Source organism: Amblyomma americanum, chromosome 5, assembly GCF_052857255.1.
Source record: "Amblyomma americanum isolate KBUSLIRL-KWMA chromosome 5, ASM5285725v1, whole genome shotgun sequence".
Lineage (NCBI taxonomy): Eukaryota > Metazoa > Arthropoda > Arachnida > Ixodida > Ixodidae > Amblyomma > Amblyomma americanum.
The window spans coordinates 32,015,271-32,031,875 of record NC_135501.1 but is presented as its reverse complement, the minus strand read 5'-3'; the positions used below and the strand labels follow the sequence as shown (position 1 = coordinate 32,031,875).

At 43.8% G+C, this 16,605-nt stretch overlaps 1 protein-coding gene across 1 annotated transcript; it reads left to right on the top strand.

The window, feature by feature from the left end:
- The first annotated feature begins 9,110 nt into the window (after positions 1–9,110).
- Positions 9,111–12,664, top strand: LOC144132367 (thrombin inhibitor hemalin-like). Its single transcript, XM_077664719.1, has 4 exons — positions 9,111–9,259; positions 10,085–10,273; positions 10,840–10,881; positions 12,389–12,664. Exons 1-4 carry the CDS (start codon positions 9,217–9,219, stop codon positions 12,598–12,600), a joined length of 486 nt encoding a protein of 161 aa, XP_077520845.1. The 5' UTR covers positions 9,111–9,216; the 3' UTR covers positions 12,601–12,664.
- Positions 12,665–16,605: the final 3,941 nt, after the last annotated feature.

Sequence of the window (16,605 nt, the reverse complement as noted above, 5' to 3'; positions counted from 1 at the left end):
CCAACTTTCCATTCTGGTAAAAAGAAGATTTCCATCTTAATATAAACAGTGTACCGTCCACGCCACGCATAGGCAGCTTTGGCGCACGCTGTAAACAGGTCACAAAACCATGGATCCAAATCCTCGCAAAACCGTCCCAGCCTTAGAGGATATGATCGCCTCTCCGCTGTCGCTCCACTATAAGAAGAGGCTGCTCATTACACCTTAATATAGAAAATCCGAGGTGTTCTCAGTTGCCGAGCGCTGAAGATAAGCGAACCGCATATTGGAGTAGCCGCGCAAAGAGTGTCCACTGTGCGCAAGAGTTTACTGCTTCTTCAGCAGCCACCTCGTTGGTTCGAGTAAGGCAACGCTCAGTCTAGGACTAAGGGATGCAATTTACATTTTTAGCACGCTTCTTTATAACAATATGTGAATTACAAGCTCAAATTCTGGCAAAGATGCGGAACAAAACCCTTACACGTAGCAAAATATTAATTGACATGGAATGGGTGTTCATATGCGAACAGAAAGTTATGGACAACGGGGCAGTGCAGACTCAAACTTAACAAAACTCTGACCTCTGCAGTGATCACTCGACTACCCCCACACGTGCGCACGTACTTCATGGTGATAGAAATTTTAGTACTTGGTCAGAAATTTTAGTACGTGTAGTGAGCATTGCACACAACCATTGCACTGCCTTATTTGTGTAGTAAGAATGTAGCATTGAAACTATCAATTAAGTGTCAAAGGGACGTGTGCTTGCAAGTCTTGAAAGGCAGGTGCAAAAAGTTAACGTGCCCGCAGATGAAGCTTTGCTCCCTTAAAAAACTATTTAGTTCGGCTTAGAGAAACCAAATTCGTTCCTTGCGAAACGGTATGTGCCGATCCATTGCCTTATTCTGCTCAAACGAAACTCGGTGCTCATCATGTGTGCTCAAAAAAGTGTTTGCTGAGAAAGGCAGTTATCCGAGGACAGAATCTCGAAATGACTTATAAAACTCATCCGGCAGGCCCCACTCGAGGCTGCGAAACTTTGTACGTCACCAATGTTTCTGCCAGCAGTGTGTCGAATCGCCGGATGACCTCAGACCACAAACACTCTGATTTTTACCTGGGTCAGGGTCGTAACCGAAAACGCATTATCTCTGCAATGTGTTTTTCAGCCAACGGCGAACGTTGTCTTGCGCGTTCCATTTACGTAGGCAGTCAGAATACATACCAAGATAACAGTGCTAAGTGCCTTACTGACACCTACCCCTATCTGTGTCTGCGCGCTCCGCTTTTTGTTTTGCATGTAGCTCAGCATTCAGTAAATCGTGGCAGGCAGCAACGCAGTTGATTGTCTACTGTCGTTGTCTTTTTGTGAGATACATTCCCTTATGGACTCGAACCTCGAAGTTGTTAGCGACGTTTACTACCAGGTGCATATTTACATTGAATCTTCTCATAAGGCTGTCACAGGAAGGAATAAATAAGCAATGGAGTAGAAATACATATTTGACATTTAGCCGCATCCAGAACTTCTGCAAATATAGAGAGGAGGGGAAGTAAAAAATTTTTCGAGATTTCTACGGTATGCAGTAAAACTATATTTTATCTGTAATGCAATGAAAAGGGGAACTATACTTAGGCTGCTCGAGTTTTCGACTGCGTTGTTTGAGGAGCAGAGCCAAATAGGTCAGGTCACAACAGTGTCATAAACTGCGTCTAAGGAGCTGCAGTTATTGTCATCCTCCATTCATGGCAGGCCAACAATGACTGACGCTGTGCCTTCTTTTGCGTTGTGTGTATGGAACAAAAGCAACTAAGGCTATCAGGCGCCAAGGCTAAAATAATTTTGTTATGTTAAATGAACTAAGCTTTTTCAAATCTGCAGTGAATGCGAGACTTTTCTTTCGTTTAAAAACCTACATACACACTGCGCAACGTGAGTGAAGGCATGTGAATGTGCCGTTGGAGTTTGTACAAACTCTGATGCGCAACGGTAAAATTACGAGAAGGATTAAGGCAGTTACAAGACTAAAAATTAAGGGATTGTGCCAACCCGACGTTTTCATAAGAAAACAGCGATGACGTCAACATCGATTTCTTTATGCTTATATGTGCGGTTAGGTTAAATTGTCATTCATTTCCGGGTCGGTGTCGGTCTTGGTCTTGACGGCACGTGTTTATCATCAAATGGCAGCTTTTGTACTTCATACAAAAGTTGAATTCGTAGAGATGTAGGGCATGATGTATATTAAACATTGAAGGGCTAAACCTGCAATGTGAAGTACGGCTTCTTTACCGACAAAAACACTCGGTCTATGTTTATCGTCGAAGTTATTCTCCACACAAATTAAGGCAACATAAATTTATATGTGAGGTAAATAAAGTATTCTAGCCGAAAGTAGTAAGCCGAAATTCGCATTAGCAAAGTGCACAGCAGCAAATTGCGCACCAGCCACCGTGCGCCGCCACGGTGGCTCAGAGGTCAAAATTGCCAGGAGCCCATCCCTAAGAGGCCCCACGTAGCCTGACTAGCTTTGTTAACTTAAACCCCATAAACAAAACGAAATTTTAGCCTAAGTTTAAATGAGATCTCTGAAATTTTTGTTGAGTTTATTTCCGTGGTTTAGACTTCATTCATACACTTCCTCAGAAGCAATAATACCTAAGGGTGACAATTCGTTTGCTGCCAACTGTTAAAAGAAAAAACTTCCGGTCGGCGTAGACTACAAAGAAAGAATAACTGCAGATTGGGCTAGTTGGTGATGCATAGTGGTGGTTGAACAGCGCCAAAACACAAACAGATCAAGTAGGAGACGAGACACACAAACCAGGTCTGGTTTGTGTGTCTCGTCTCCTACTTGGTCTGTGTTTGTTTTTCCGCAGTTTAATCACCACTATACAAAAAAAAGCCTGTTCATTTTTCCTTACGACAATATTTATATGAATGCTGAAAAGAATCAGCCCTAACGTACTGCGCTGCGAAACTCCACAAGATAAATTGCGTATGTTAGATAACTCGTCTTTTAATGAAATTGATTGTTCTCTCGCATTGAAACACAATCGAAAAGCTCAAGACGAAGTAACTAAATTAATTACGGTATATTTTAAAAGTGAGTACACGTGTTCGATTGTGTAAAAGGCGTGGGTAAATTTTAAAGACATCTAGCGTTAATTTCATTCAGAACATTAAACTTCTTATTGTGTTAGAAGCACTAGCTAGGTTGGCAAACACAGTCCAATTTCATACAGCTGGGACGATCTAATAGACTGCTTAGCACAAAACTTTGTAAGTCTTCTGCAGATTACTCTTCCCTAACATTTACACTGAGAGGCAACACAGAAACATGTTGAGAACTTGAACACTCATTATTTCCTTACCTAAATAAAAGAGTAACTTTCATGAGAGTGGTGAGCTGGGCTTGTTGGTTCACGATCATGTTGATGACGGCGCGAAGACGGGACGACCGCTCGTGTGTTGTTTGTCTGTCGTCCTGTCTTAGCGCTCTTACCAACATCATTCAGTAATTGACATCTGAGCTAGTTGGTTTTTCATTTTCAAAAATTATAAAGCGCACTTAGGACAACAGACAAGAGAGACCAAACCACACAAGCGATGAAAAGATGTGGGGGTGGGAAAAAGAGCAACCGTTGCCTGAAGCCTATGGTAGATTTTTTGACATCCAGTGAGCAGCGGGTAGTTGTGTCCGACAAAGAGGGGCACTTCGTTGTGTTACCCGAACACTTATTTACGAAAAAGGCTTATTCGGCAATGGAAGCACATTTTAGACCTGTTAAAGTCGAAGCTACAAAGGTCAAGGAAAATGCTCTGAAACTCTTGTCGCGTTTAAACCTAGAGAATTTGCGCTCTAGCGCTAAAAAGGCTGAAGGCCTAAGGCTCGAAGTCTTCTTTTCAGCCAAAACGCATAAGGACGACATACCCTTCCGTGCTATTGTCACTGAGCGGTCGACTTGGCAACATGCCGTTTCATGCTTCCTGCAAAAGCACCTAAAAGGCCTTACCTTAGCGGACCCATATCAGACGCCAAATTCTTTGGCTGTTGTCGACTACCTTAAGAATCATAATCCTAAAGGAGCGTCTGCATTTAGTATTGATGTTAAGGACCTCTTCTACTCGCTGCCACATGACACACTGATGAAATTTGTTAGTGATTGCATTACCGTGGATAATGATGAACAATGCTTTGTCAATGCCTGTGGTATTTCCGTTCCTTCGTTTTTAGAAGTGCTGTCGTTTTATCTGGCTTCTACTTTTGTGGACTGGAATGGGCATTTGTTTATTCAAAAGACAGGTGTTTGTATCGGATCCAAAGTAGCGCCCGTCCTCAGTGATATCTTCCTGTCTCGAGTTGACTCTTATATTGAAAAGAATCAGAGTGGCCTTACAAAAAAGATTTTCAGGTATGTCGATGATTATCTGGTGTTTGTTGACCGACATGAATTTACAAGGAGGGCGGTGGACATTATTAAGATTTTTAAAGAATATGGGCGTGGATTGCAGTTCACCTTTGAAACTTCTACAAACGATTGCCTGCAGTTCCTTGACACAAAACTTCATTTCGTGCAGGATCGTGTGTGCTGGAGGTATTCTCCGAGGTCTGATAAACCACTCTTAAATTATCAATCAAATCACTCAAGAATTGTGAAGTGCGGCATTGCTGTCTCCTGCCTAGGATCGTCTTTGCTCAAGTCGTGCCCCCACAAAATGAAGTTTCTGCGAGCAAGTGAGCAGACTAAGATTGGCTGGATTTCCAGAGGACGTGCTGTTTCTAGCTTCTAGCAAGGTGCTGAAAAAAGTAAAAGAGTTCAATAGGTCAATTTTGAAGGGTTCTGAGGAGAAAAAGAAAAATATTGCAGTCATACCTTATGTTCATCGGTTTTCTCATCAACTAAAAAACGTGGGTAACAGATATGGTGTTAATGTTCTCTTCTCTGCCCCTCAGAAAGTTAGTAGTGTTTGTGCGAAGGTTGCTGCGCGCTCTAGCAGCGGTGTATGTGATAAACGAAAGCGGTGCTGCACTGTGAATCACAAGAACCGCTATGTCAGATGTTCAAAAGGAGCGGTGTATCACATTCCCTTTTCTTGTGGCCGGACCTATATCGGTCAAACGGGCCGCTGCCTTAATGGGCGCTTGCAAGAGCATTTTTTGTCATTGAATAAGTCGCCTTCATCTAATCTCGCTAAGCACTGTTCAGAATGCAGCGGCTGCAAGCCTTTGCTTGACCAAACTAAAATCTTGTTCCGACACCCTAATCAGCTAACCAGAGAGATTTCAGAGGCCTATCACATCCGTAAGAATCAGCACACGTGTGTTGCCGACCCTATGGTGGTTTTGCATGAAAGAGAGTTTTGTTATCTTGACGCACCTGTATGAGCACTTTTCCTGTCACGCCTGCGCGATGGCTTTTGTTTTGTTTGTGATTGTTCTTCCTTTTGTGTGTTTCTCGAATAAACGCGCAGTTGCGAGAAGCGCTTGTGTGGTTTGGTCTCTCTTGTCTGTTGTCCTAAGTGCGCTTTATAATTTTTGAAAATCATTCAGTAAGTTTCGCTTCCGGTTTTTTGCGGGAAACATACCGGTACCCAAACCAATTTAAACGTATGAGTGAGAGCAGGCACTAGTTGTTGAAGGACAAACTTTATCTGGCGGATAAGGAGATCAGCAATCTCGCGCGCTTTGCAGCCCTTCATAGATATTAAAAATTGAACTTCGTCTAGAGTAGCCGCATTTATTAAAAAGCCTTGGGGACACTCGGTATGCCTAAATAGGAGGTTGCTTGATCGTAAAGGCTGCTTTTCACTATGTTTGTAAAGTATTTGTTAAACTTATTCGCCTAGTCTCTTCCTTCAACGCTTCGAAAATTATAGCAGTATTTTTATGTGGTCTATAGCTTACTCAGTTAGCTCCGAAAAGCAGGCGACTGTATGGAAGCATGGTTAAAAATAGTTTAAGTATATTGGCGTATAGAGTTCCGTAGAGCCTTCGTTGCAAATTTGTTTTTCCTAAGCTGAAAAATCATTGAGGTCTTCCGTTACAAGACTGAAAATTCGCGAATTGGTGCTTCATAATAATAGGTGCCATATTATGGGCGTTCGTACTACATTTAACGTTTCCACCCTTAATATCTCAACAGCATTTGCCTTCACTCCGTGAATATATATCAGAATCGTGCTTTTATTCAACGGTTGGGTTATAAACACAAATTTATAATGCAGAAAGAGGCCCTAGAGCATAAAGCTGAAGGGGGACCTCCATATAAGTACGAAGTACCTATATGTACCAGGATGTTCCTACTACACAAACCTCCAAGATTTCTAATTGTACATGCTTCAAACGCACGTAAATTTCACGCTAATGTATTTACAGACCACTTTATCTGCTGAAATTAGAAAAAAACACGTCTCAAAACGGAAGCAATGCGATGACAAAGAGACACGCTTGACAACCTTATAAGCACCATGAGATCCATGCATGTTATAACATTGGAATTAAAAGCTTAATATTATACATCACATACACTCCTTCCTTACATACACTCCTAACATACTGCGTTGCGAAACTCCACAAGATAATTTGCGTATGTTAAAAGCTCGTCTTTTTTATGAAATTGATTGTTCTCTCGCATTCAAATACAACCGAAAAGCTCAAGACGAAGTAAAGAAATTAATTATCGTGTAGTTTTAAAAAAGTTTACGTGTTCGATTGTGTAAAAGGCGTGGGTAAATCTATAAAGACATCAAGCGTTAATTTCATTCAGAACTTTAAGTCGCCGCGGTGGTTGAGTGGTTATGGTGCTTGGCTGCTGTCACGAAAGACGCGGGATGGATCCCAGCCGCGGAGGTCGAACTTCAACGGAGGCGAAATTCTAGAGGCCCGCACACTGTGCGATGTCAGTGCACGTTTAAGAACCCCAGGTGGTCGAAAATTCCGAAGACCTTGACTTCGGCGTCCCTCATAGCCTGAGTCGCTTTCGGACGTTAAACCCCATAAACAAAACCACACCTGACTCTAAGACAAAGTTTTTAAAGAGCTTAACAAAAAAATGTAAATTGTACAATTTTACTTTCGAAAGCCGTACATGGGATATGAGGCATGTTGTAGGGAGGGTTCTAGATTAATTTCTACCACCTGCGATTTTTTAACGGGCGCTGACATCGCACATCCCACGATCGTGTTAGATAACATATGCAGAAGAAAGCCAACAATCACTGATTTTCTTATAGACGTTCGTAGCGAACACAAACACGCAAGGAAAAATGCACAAATAAGAGCACTTGCTGCTGGGCTAGTTGGTTTTGGTTCATAATTAAATAGTTTTAGGCGCAAAAAAGGACAAGACACATAGGGTAGGAGACAGGACGAAGCGCCAACTTCCAACTGATTTTATTGCATGCGTGAAACGTACTTAAATAGCTTGTCGTCACATGTGCAGATGGGTCACCTAAAGCTCAAGTACGACTTGATAAGGCGCGCTCCAGGAATTTCTTTTCACAGTTGTACAATACTATCGATGTGTCGCTTACGCACAGGTCGCCTTTCTTTTTGATAAAAAACGCTTCTATCAACTCCCTAGCATTAGTATTCCAGCTTTTGCCCAGAATGCGCACATCAGTGAAGCAAGGCTCACAATTGCGGGACGGGCACTTACTAAGGTGCTTAGTTAGATGTGTGCCTTCCTTTTTCTGCTCTACGTTTCTCTCATGTTCCCTCGTTCGCTCATTCAGGCACCTGCCAGTCTGGCCTATGTAGGAGTGCCCGCAAGACAGGGGGATTTCGTAGACCACCCGTTCAGCACATTTTACGAACGGTCTCCTGTGCTTTGTTCTGCAGCCTCGTTCCTTGCTGTTCTCTTTATCAGTACGGGAGCAAAGGCCACCTAGCTTTCTAAAATCAGTTGGAAGTTGGCGCTTCGTCCTGTCTCCTACCCTATGTGTCTTGTCCTTTTTTGCGCCTAAAACTATTTATTATGCACAAATAAATTGCTATAGCGTGGAGCTGCTTGGCATCGCACTACCAGACACCAGAAATAGGGGAGTTTGGGGCGATTCATTCAGTCACAGTGCCTGGCTGCCTATCCTGCCTGTTTTAGCAGCTAGAGGAAGTGAATAAAAATATAAAAAAGAAAATTTCTGCGTGTTCAGGACACTGCTATATGGTCACGACTACATTAAGCAGTGCAATTTGGTCTTCGGTACTTGTCACAGAGTAATATAGTTGCAACATTTTTCTCGTGTACTGGCTTGGTTTGGCTTGGTTTATGGGGGTTTAACGTCCCAAAGCGACTCAGGTTGAGAGACGCCGTAGTGAAGGGCTCATGAAATTTCTACCACCTGGGGTTCTTTAACGTGCACTGATATCGCACAGTATACGGGCCTCTAGAATTTCGCCTCCATCGAAATTCGACAGCCGCGACCGGGATCGAACCCGCGTCTTTCGGGCCAGCATCCGAGCGCCATAACCACTCAGCCACCGCGGCGGCGTTTTCTCGTTTACTGCTAGTCCCAAAAAGCACGAAAATAAATACAAAAATTGCAGAGATCTATTACATTTTTTTTTGCCAGCATTGAACTGAAGCAGTTATTGTTTTAGGACTAAAAGCGGCCAAAAAGCAAGTAAAACTTCCTTCAATACGTTTCTCCACTCACAGTATCACTAATGAAGCCTGCCCTGGTTAGAATAATGAGAGCCTATGGGTATGCACACTGAAAAAAGTAAAAACTCCGCATAGGCGAGAAAAAACGTGAACTTGAGCCGCTTTCAAATCGTTTGCCCGCTGACTAAATGTCGTTAGCCCATTCCATATCAAGCATTCTGAGTTCTCTCTAATTTAACGTGGCATTACTTAGGAGAACTTATTAATAGTAGTTTGCAGTTCTATTTTTACAGTCAAAAGAAAGCATTTACTTTCTGTATCAGCAAAGCGAACTGCAGAAGAAAGAACTGCGTGAATTTTTTTTTATTTTCTCGTTACAGGATGCTGACACCATTTCATTCAGCCCAGAAACACTTCGTATATCAGATACGGACGTAGGTTCCAATATCTCGAGCTCGTTGTAGCCAATTAGGGATCGACGGTGATTGCAACATTTGCTTTATCTTGCACGCATCCCTGCAAGAGATAGCGTTGGCCCAAAACACTCTGCTGCCAATTGTTTTCCTGGTGTATAAAAGTCGAGGCGTGCTAGGAAAGCTTCAGCCATCTCGCGGCAGTATCATCCTCAACATGAAACTCTGTGTCATCTTCGCTCTCATCTGCACCACACTTGGTGAGTTTCATGCCGAAGACAATAAGTAGCAGCACTGAACTGCTAGTGGCACTGCGGTAACTGAGGCGATAGTACGCCAGAGCGAAGATGGTATTAGCGTGGCAATTCTAGTAAATGCTGGGGTGAAAACTAAGAACTTAAGTGAGCTGAATTCGGCCTTTGCTTAATGTGGAACTGAAGTCACCGAAGAATGCCAGTGTCTCTGGGTTGTTGAAATGTAGTAAGGTCCTCATGGCTGAGTAAAAATACTGGTTGAAATGGATTGTGTACTGTGTAAACCTTGATAACTAATAGCGTCGTTTTGACTCATAGTGAAAATGAAATTAAGGTATGCAAACTTGAGAGCGTTGAAAGCGTTGGTGGGAGACAGGTGGGTCTGTGTTCCGTAAAAAAAAACAAATGCGATGCAATTATAAATTATCTAATTGGCGCAACCTCATTACACGGAGTGATCTACATATCACCGCACCCTTCTGAAGAAGACAGCACACAACCGGAATTTTGTGTCCCTAGATCGTTTAATTAGTGCACAAAAACTTTTTTCGGTAACAACCTGCCTCATATTATTCTGGAAGGTAGGTTTGAGTAGGTTAAATAATTGCGCCATATTTAACATTTAAGAAAAGATTCTGAGTCGGAGCACCGGATTTCTAAAGCAGATTTTATTCTCGCATATCTGTCCATTAACGTCCTAGTTCACAAGGTTTGCTCTTATATGTTAACCGCTACTGGCGCCAGACGAGAGTATCAGGATGTTAGTACTATTTAAAAACAGCAAATATGAACAGCTGGCCACAGCCTCAGAAAAAAAAACTTTTGTTGCAGCGGCCACCTCCTACGAGGAGAAATGCACGAAGGACCCAGAAGTTGGTTTCTGCAAAGCTTTACTGCCGAGGTGGTGGTTCAACGTGAGGACTCACCAGTGTGAGGAATTCTTCTACGGCGGCTGCGGTGGCAACGAGAACAGATACGAGACAAAGGAAGAATGCGAAAAGACTTGCGCTGATGAAAAGCGTAAGTGCATAGATTATACTCGCACACTTCCTTGCATAACGCTAATGCGCGAAATGTGAGTAAAGCACAGAACGTTCACAGAAGCTCCGCAGTTTAAACTGAAAATATCACAAGTAAGAACGAGAAAAAAGTACAAATTTCGCTATCCATGCATTTTGCTGAGCATTGCTCTCTCGTTCATCTTGTTTTCTATGGCCAGCATCTTCCTTTGGTTGGCTTTCTAGTTTCAGTAGTCTTCAAGTAACAAAAAACTACATAATAAGCATACGCTACTGTATCATAAGCATAATATGAGACTAGTGATTCAGACGAGCCATCGTGCCCATAATAACCTTCTTCTACCTTCATTTATGTGGCCACATGGTTGACTGGGGCTTTTAGGTGAACAGCCTTGCCTGGTGTACGCTGCCCGACTGGTTTCCATGTCGCAGTGTCCAATGAAAACAGACAAGTTTTATGTACACTTTATTTATTGAGTTCCCGTTTCAATGTGCGCCAGTAGTCAACACCTGTTGGCTTTTGTCTTCAGCTGTTTTCAATGAAGCTGTTTTCTTCCGGAATTCCAGGAATCGAAAGGCCTGGAGGATTTACCGAGAGTCTTCTATATGGTAAGAGATGTCCACATCTGAGAACGGTGCAAATTTGCCGGCTCACCTCCGTGTGAATGAAGTCAATATGAAGGTTCTATGCAATGAACGCTGTGCGAGGTAACCAGAGCCTAGGAAATATTTCGCAAGTACAAACGTGACCTTGGGTTAGTGATAAGCGCAATGGCACAGCACGAACCCTAGTTCTCGCTCCCAGTCAGTTTGAAACATACTGCTGTAGATTCAAATATATAAAGAAAACTCTACGCATTTGGTGGAGTACTCAGACTTTCCCTCTTATCCTGTAACGACGTCTGTAGAATTTTTCGGCAACTGCTTCTGTTAAGGTGAATTTTTTACCATTTCACTCACTGTCTTCACATCCGACCCCCTTTCGCCGGGAGGTACCATTGAAAGCAACGCGACGAGAATGCACAGTACACGATAATGCGAAGGGCTTCTCGCTTCGCGTGCCGTGCTGTCTGACTGCTTGCCACTGTCCTGTAGAGAATCTTCAGGTGCGGAGGGCAAGCAAAAGCTCGCGTTATCTTCGCCCTTTTTCCCAGCGATAAGCCCGCAAAATTTGTTGACGAACTCATCTTCATGAGGTCTCGCAAAATGAGATTCAGTATGGTGGCTCCCTGTGTTGAAAAATACTGTGACAGCTGTATGATTCCCAGGCCGAGTGGTGGCGTTTTTTTCTTTTAAGATCTTGTTCGCCGGAGAGCTGGGACGAATGCACGAAAGAAAACTTAAATTGCGCTGAGTTTGGCGGGGTATACATGAGAAAGGGAGATGGCGACTTCAATGCCTATTTTCTTAGAAACACACGGAACACCTTCCCTCACAAAAAGAAACAAACCTGGTAGTGTCCCAGAAGGGTAGCACACAAGTGTACCGAATAATCTTCGATCTTTTCACTGATATTTCCTTTTTCAGGTTCAGATATATTTATTTCGCTTTAGGTTAATGCTTTGAAAATGAAATAAATTTATGAGGCTTACGAGTAGGCAAACCGGTCAATCTGCCGAATGTGTCGGAAGCATGGGCGTCTCTCGCAGCCTGAATGCAGCTGCAGAACAGTAAAGCGTGGATAATGTGAAAACCGTCATATTAACATAGATACACCTTGTGGTGTAAAACTTTCACGCTCCGTACGGCGGTTGCGAAGCGTACATTTACACGAACTATATAGAAAGAGAAAGATTTGGTAACCACAACTGAACCTCTCAATCTTTGAAATGACAGAACTGAAAATAGGACAACCAGCAGCCGGTTTGGAGCTCTACAAAAAGAAAAGTGATCAGAAAACAGTAGGCACGCATCCACGGAAAAAGAAGGAAATGCAGGAAAGCACCACAGGCGGTCTAGGAGGCAATTCAGTTCACACCGTCATGCAGAAATTTTATTGCATTGCTTTCAGGCGAGGGAGAGGCCCTACGCTAAAGCCTCCTCGCTGTAATAGCGCATGAATTTTCGCTCGCTGCTCAGTGGGTTCTCTCACTCCTGACTCTTATTTTATTTGCAGCCTCCGTAAAAGACGTGTGCCGTAGGCCCCCATACACTGGTTACTGCTTGGCCTTCTTACCGCGCTTCTACTATGACGCCACGACCAACTCCTGCAAGCCGTTCGTCTACGGTGGCTGCCACAGCAACGGAAACAACTTCGAGACCCGACGCGGCTGCCTGGATTTCTGCGCCCCTCCAGTCGCCACGCAGCCCACGCCATCGACAGCGTAAGGTCCGGAGCATGCTGTAAAATTGAAAGCAAAAGAAACGCAGAAATAAAACAACTAAAATCAAACTTCACGAGTCTAGATGAAACTGTTTGAGGAAGACGTCTGTGATGTCGCAGGCGGCATAATATTTTTCTCCATGAAAATGACGAGTTCACACATCTCAGCATAGGCATTAAAACGAAAATATAGGCCACTTCGAAATCTGATTGTTCGCTTTCTCCAACATTTGTAATAAAAACGTTTCTTAATTTCAGTAACACATCATTGATGTTTACTTTCCACGAACGATCTTTAATTAACAGTAACATGCTTTTTATTGTCTTTGCACACAGTTGCCAGTAGAAAGTTACTGGAAAATATTAAAGCATCTTTATACGCCAGGCCAAAGCAATGCCCAATTTGTATGACACGTAATTACATTAAAACCTTGTCCGCTTAATAGTAGTAATCTGTTTGCTTAATATACTTTAAAGTTCGTCATACACGAGGATATCATTTCACCAAGAAACTTGAAACTTCAATCATATGGCGTACATTCATAGCCAAAATAACACTCATAAAAATTAAAATAGTTAATTCATTACCATTCACTGATATAAGCAGTTTTTTTCGTCATATACACAGTTGTGAAAAGAATGTTACTATGAATCAATGGAGCATATTATTAGCGAGGGATAAAATGGCAAAATATATAAGCATTATAGCTTGAAAGGTAATAGAAAGAAAGCAACTTTGCTTAGAGAAGCAATGTTTGCGCTGATATTTGATTACTGGAATGCCAGTCGGTTTCCTATAGTGATTTTATTGATTTGGTTTGTGTCGATCGAACAGCCCAAGAAACCCTAAAAACTACGTTGACGGCCATTAAATATTTACACTAGATATGTGACACCTGCCGCAGATATCTAAGTCTCATCTGCCAAAAATCTATGTACCTGCAAAACTAAGGTTACTGTCCGTTCCGAGGTATAGTAGATACTGTAGACATTTGAGCAAGACGCTTGCGAGATGTTTATTAAGTTCCAAGCACAGCAGAAACACGAGCAGTCTCTGTGACCTAGGCACTTAAACTGTAACACAAATATGCTTGAATCTACGTGATACCAAAAGATGAAATAATTATTTCATACACTTGGATGGTTGTGACATGAAACGCTCCAATTGTACACAAGGCTGTAGGGAAGCTTTCATGCACGAATATAGCCTTCCCGCTGTAACGACTTCACGTTAACACAAATTCGTAAATAGCAAACGGTACAGGAACATGTATTACGCGAAAAATAGATGTACTACACAGAATTCTATGCAACCGGCGCAAAAACAGGAAATTACGTAGTAGGTATTAAAGTTCAGTGGACAGTAATTGGGAAAATATAAGACTGACGAACTGTGAATTATGGAAACCTGTTTCCCCCCTCCAATTCGACGTGGCCCATCTTCTTCGTCGGTGGTCAGGACAGCACCGGTTGGGCGAGGAGGGAAGTCTCCCTCATGGGGAAAGGGAACAGTGACTGAGCGCCACCTCGTAGGTTATTCGGAATTCTGCGAGACCGGACAGAGTCTCTTCGGTATCCGGCCAACGTTACGAGCGGTTGGAGCCGCACGCTCTCGTCACTTTCCGCGTCAGACGCACGAGGATCCGTTGTACCTTGCCGCTGGACTTCTGGTTCCAGGCAGCGAAGCGAGCGCAGCAAACGAGCGCTCTGGTCGCCTAAGTCGCGCCCCTGCCCGAGCCGGTAATTCGGTAGTCCTTCTTACGTTGCCTTCTACTTCCGAGGAATGCCTCGTTCATGTTTCTTAGCTAGATGGCCAGCTCTGTGTATTAATTGCAAGTGCATATGAGTGTTCACTCTGTGTCGTCCCTTCCCTTTGTCCCTCGAGCACGAGCCCCATCCGCGGTAAGCGAGCGGGAACGCTGCATCCGCGAAGTGGGAGAGCGGGGGGGGGGAGGGGGGACGGAAGGCTGTCCCCCGTCATATTTGCAGACCATCGACATTAACCTCCGAGTGTTATGCTGTCTCTGCATCTGTAGGCGAAATAGACCCCATCTAATAACAGACAACCTGTGTGGCAGCAATCGTGACAGCAGTAATCCGGCGCAAAACTAAGGGAAGGTCGGAGAGAGGTGCACATCTATATCCGTACCAATTAATCGTGCGCCGCGATAGTCTGCCGAGAGCACTAGCACCCCTGACCCTGTCGGAAACTAATGCCAACTAGAGTTAACACATCGGAATGGGCAGCTCCTGCTGTGTTCCACGTCACCAGCACGGATATCGCCACGGGAATGAAAAAAAGGTACGTCCGCGCTCGCTGTATCCCGTGCCATAAACACCCGATGCAGGTTTTCTAATAATGCGCTTCGTAGCGGATCGCAATTTAATCTCCTGTCGTTTCCTTTTTTTGCTGATTGACTATAACTTCACATGTCTAGAGTTACGTGTTCCGAAATTGACAAAGAATTATTGTAATAACCGCAGGACAACGAAACGCCCTGCTCACTGCGCCTGCTTCACGAAGGCGCCGAAAGCAGAGGGCCATGGCATAAGGTAACATCGCTGCGCAGGAACGTGTTATTCTTTAAGAGACAAACCATAATCTGCTGTGACAACTTTGCAGTTCCATCATGGCAGAGCGCTGCGGTTTCTTTGGAAATGCTCCGAAGAAAGGTGCCGCTCAATCGTGCATGCGCAGCGGAGTGAGCGACGACTTGGCAGGAGAGGGTAGAAGCAATCTTCTTGTATGCTTTACCGACTCGTGCACCTCGCATCTGTTAGCGGCACAAGTATGCTCTGTGGCACGGCCGCACGATCTTTGGTAAGCTCTCAGCTGTTACACTGCCCACGGATTATTGTTCTGGAACCCTTTCCAGGCCGCGAGAGACGTCTCATACTTGCGACACATTTGACTAGAGTGTGGAATGTAAAATGTACGTAATCGCAGTATACAGAACGTCTGTTGGCGCCTCGCTCGCGCATGAATGCGGTAGCCGCTTGAAAGATTCTTGAGGTCACGTCGCGATCTTAGCACGGCGCTTTTAATCACTGCAGAGTTGCGGCATGCGCTCGCGCGCGCGATTTAATCGACATGCCTTTACTCGAGTTAGCTAACGCTATAGCTCGTCGGAAACCAGCAAACTGTTGTTACACCGCTCTAAATTGCACGCGTAACGTCTTTTGAAGGTGTCATGCCACTGCTTCTTGAAAAGAAGATCCTTCTAAAAAAACGGATAGTTGCTATAAAGAAAGAAACAGATCTAAGCCCCTATTTTGTCGCACATCGGTCAACAAAGGTGCTCCTTAACCATTTTCAGAGATCGCGAGCATCCCCGAGCCAGGCAAGAAGCCGAATTTGGAGAATATGCGACCCATCTTACTGACCTCGTGCTCAGGGGAACTGTACGAGAAGACCGTTATGATCAAGCTTCAAAACCATTTCGAGAGCAATGACCTCATGCCAAACCTAAGTAATTCTTGCCCAAGCTATCACCTATTTTGTCACCCATCGGGCAATTAAGGTGCACATTAAACATTTTCAGAGATCGCGAGCATCCGCAAGCCAGGCAAGAAGCCAAATTTGGAGAATATGCTACCTGTGTTACTGACCTCGTGCTTAGGGGAGCTGTACGAGAGGACCGTTATGATCTGGCTTCAAAACCAATTTGAGAGCAATGACATCATGCCACACCCAAGTGTTTCCTGCCCAAGCTATCGCGAATTTTGTTGCATATCAATCAACCAAGGTGCGCTTTAAACATATTCAGACATCGCGAGCATCCCCAAGCCAGGCAAGAAGCCGAATTTAGAAAATGTGCGACCCATTTTACTGACCTTGTGCTTAGGGGAACTGTTCAAGAGGACCGTTTTGATCTGGCTTCAAAATCATTTCGATAGCAATGACCTCATGCCACACCCAAGTATTTCCTGCCCAAGCTATCGACACTAGACCTTCTTCTTCTCCTCAATGAAGATGTGAGAGCAACTGAGACAGGTGAGAGCAACTGAGA

Bases quoted from the DNA above. Each gene is read 5' to 3' on its own strand.
- LOC144132367 (XM_077664719.1), top strand. From the start codon at position 9,217: ATGAAACTCTGTGTCATCTTCGCTCTCATCTGCACCACACTTG. The intron at 9,260-10,084 runs GTGAGTTTCATG...CTTTTGTTGCAG, and splicing joins TCTCATCTGCACCACACTTG to CGGCCACCTCCTACGAGGAG. The intron at 10,882-12,388 runs GTAAGAGATGTC...TTTTATTTGCAG, and splicing joins TACCGAGAGTCTTCTATATG to CCTCCGTAAAAGACGTGTGC.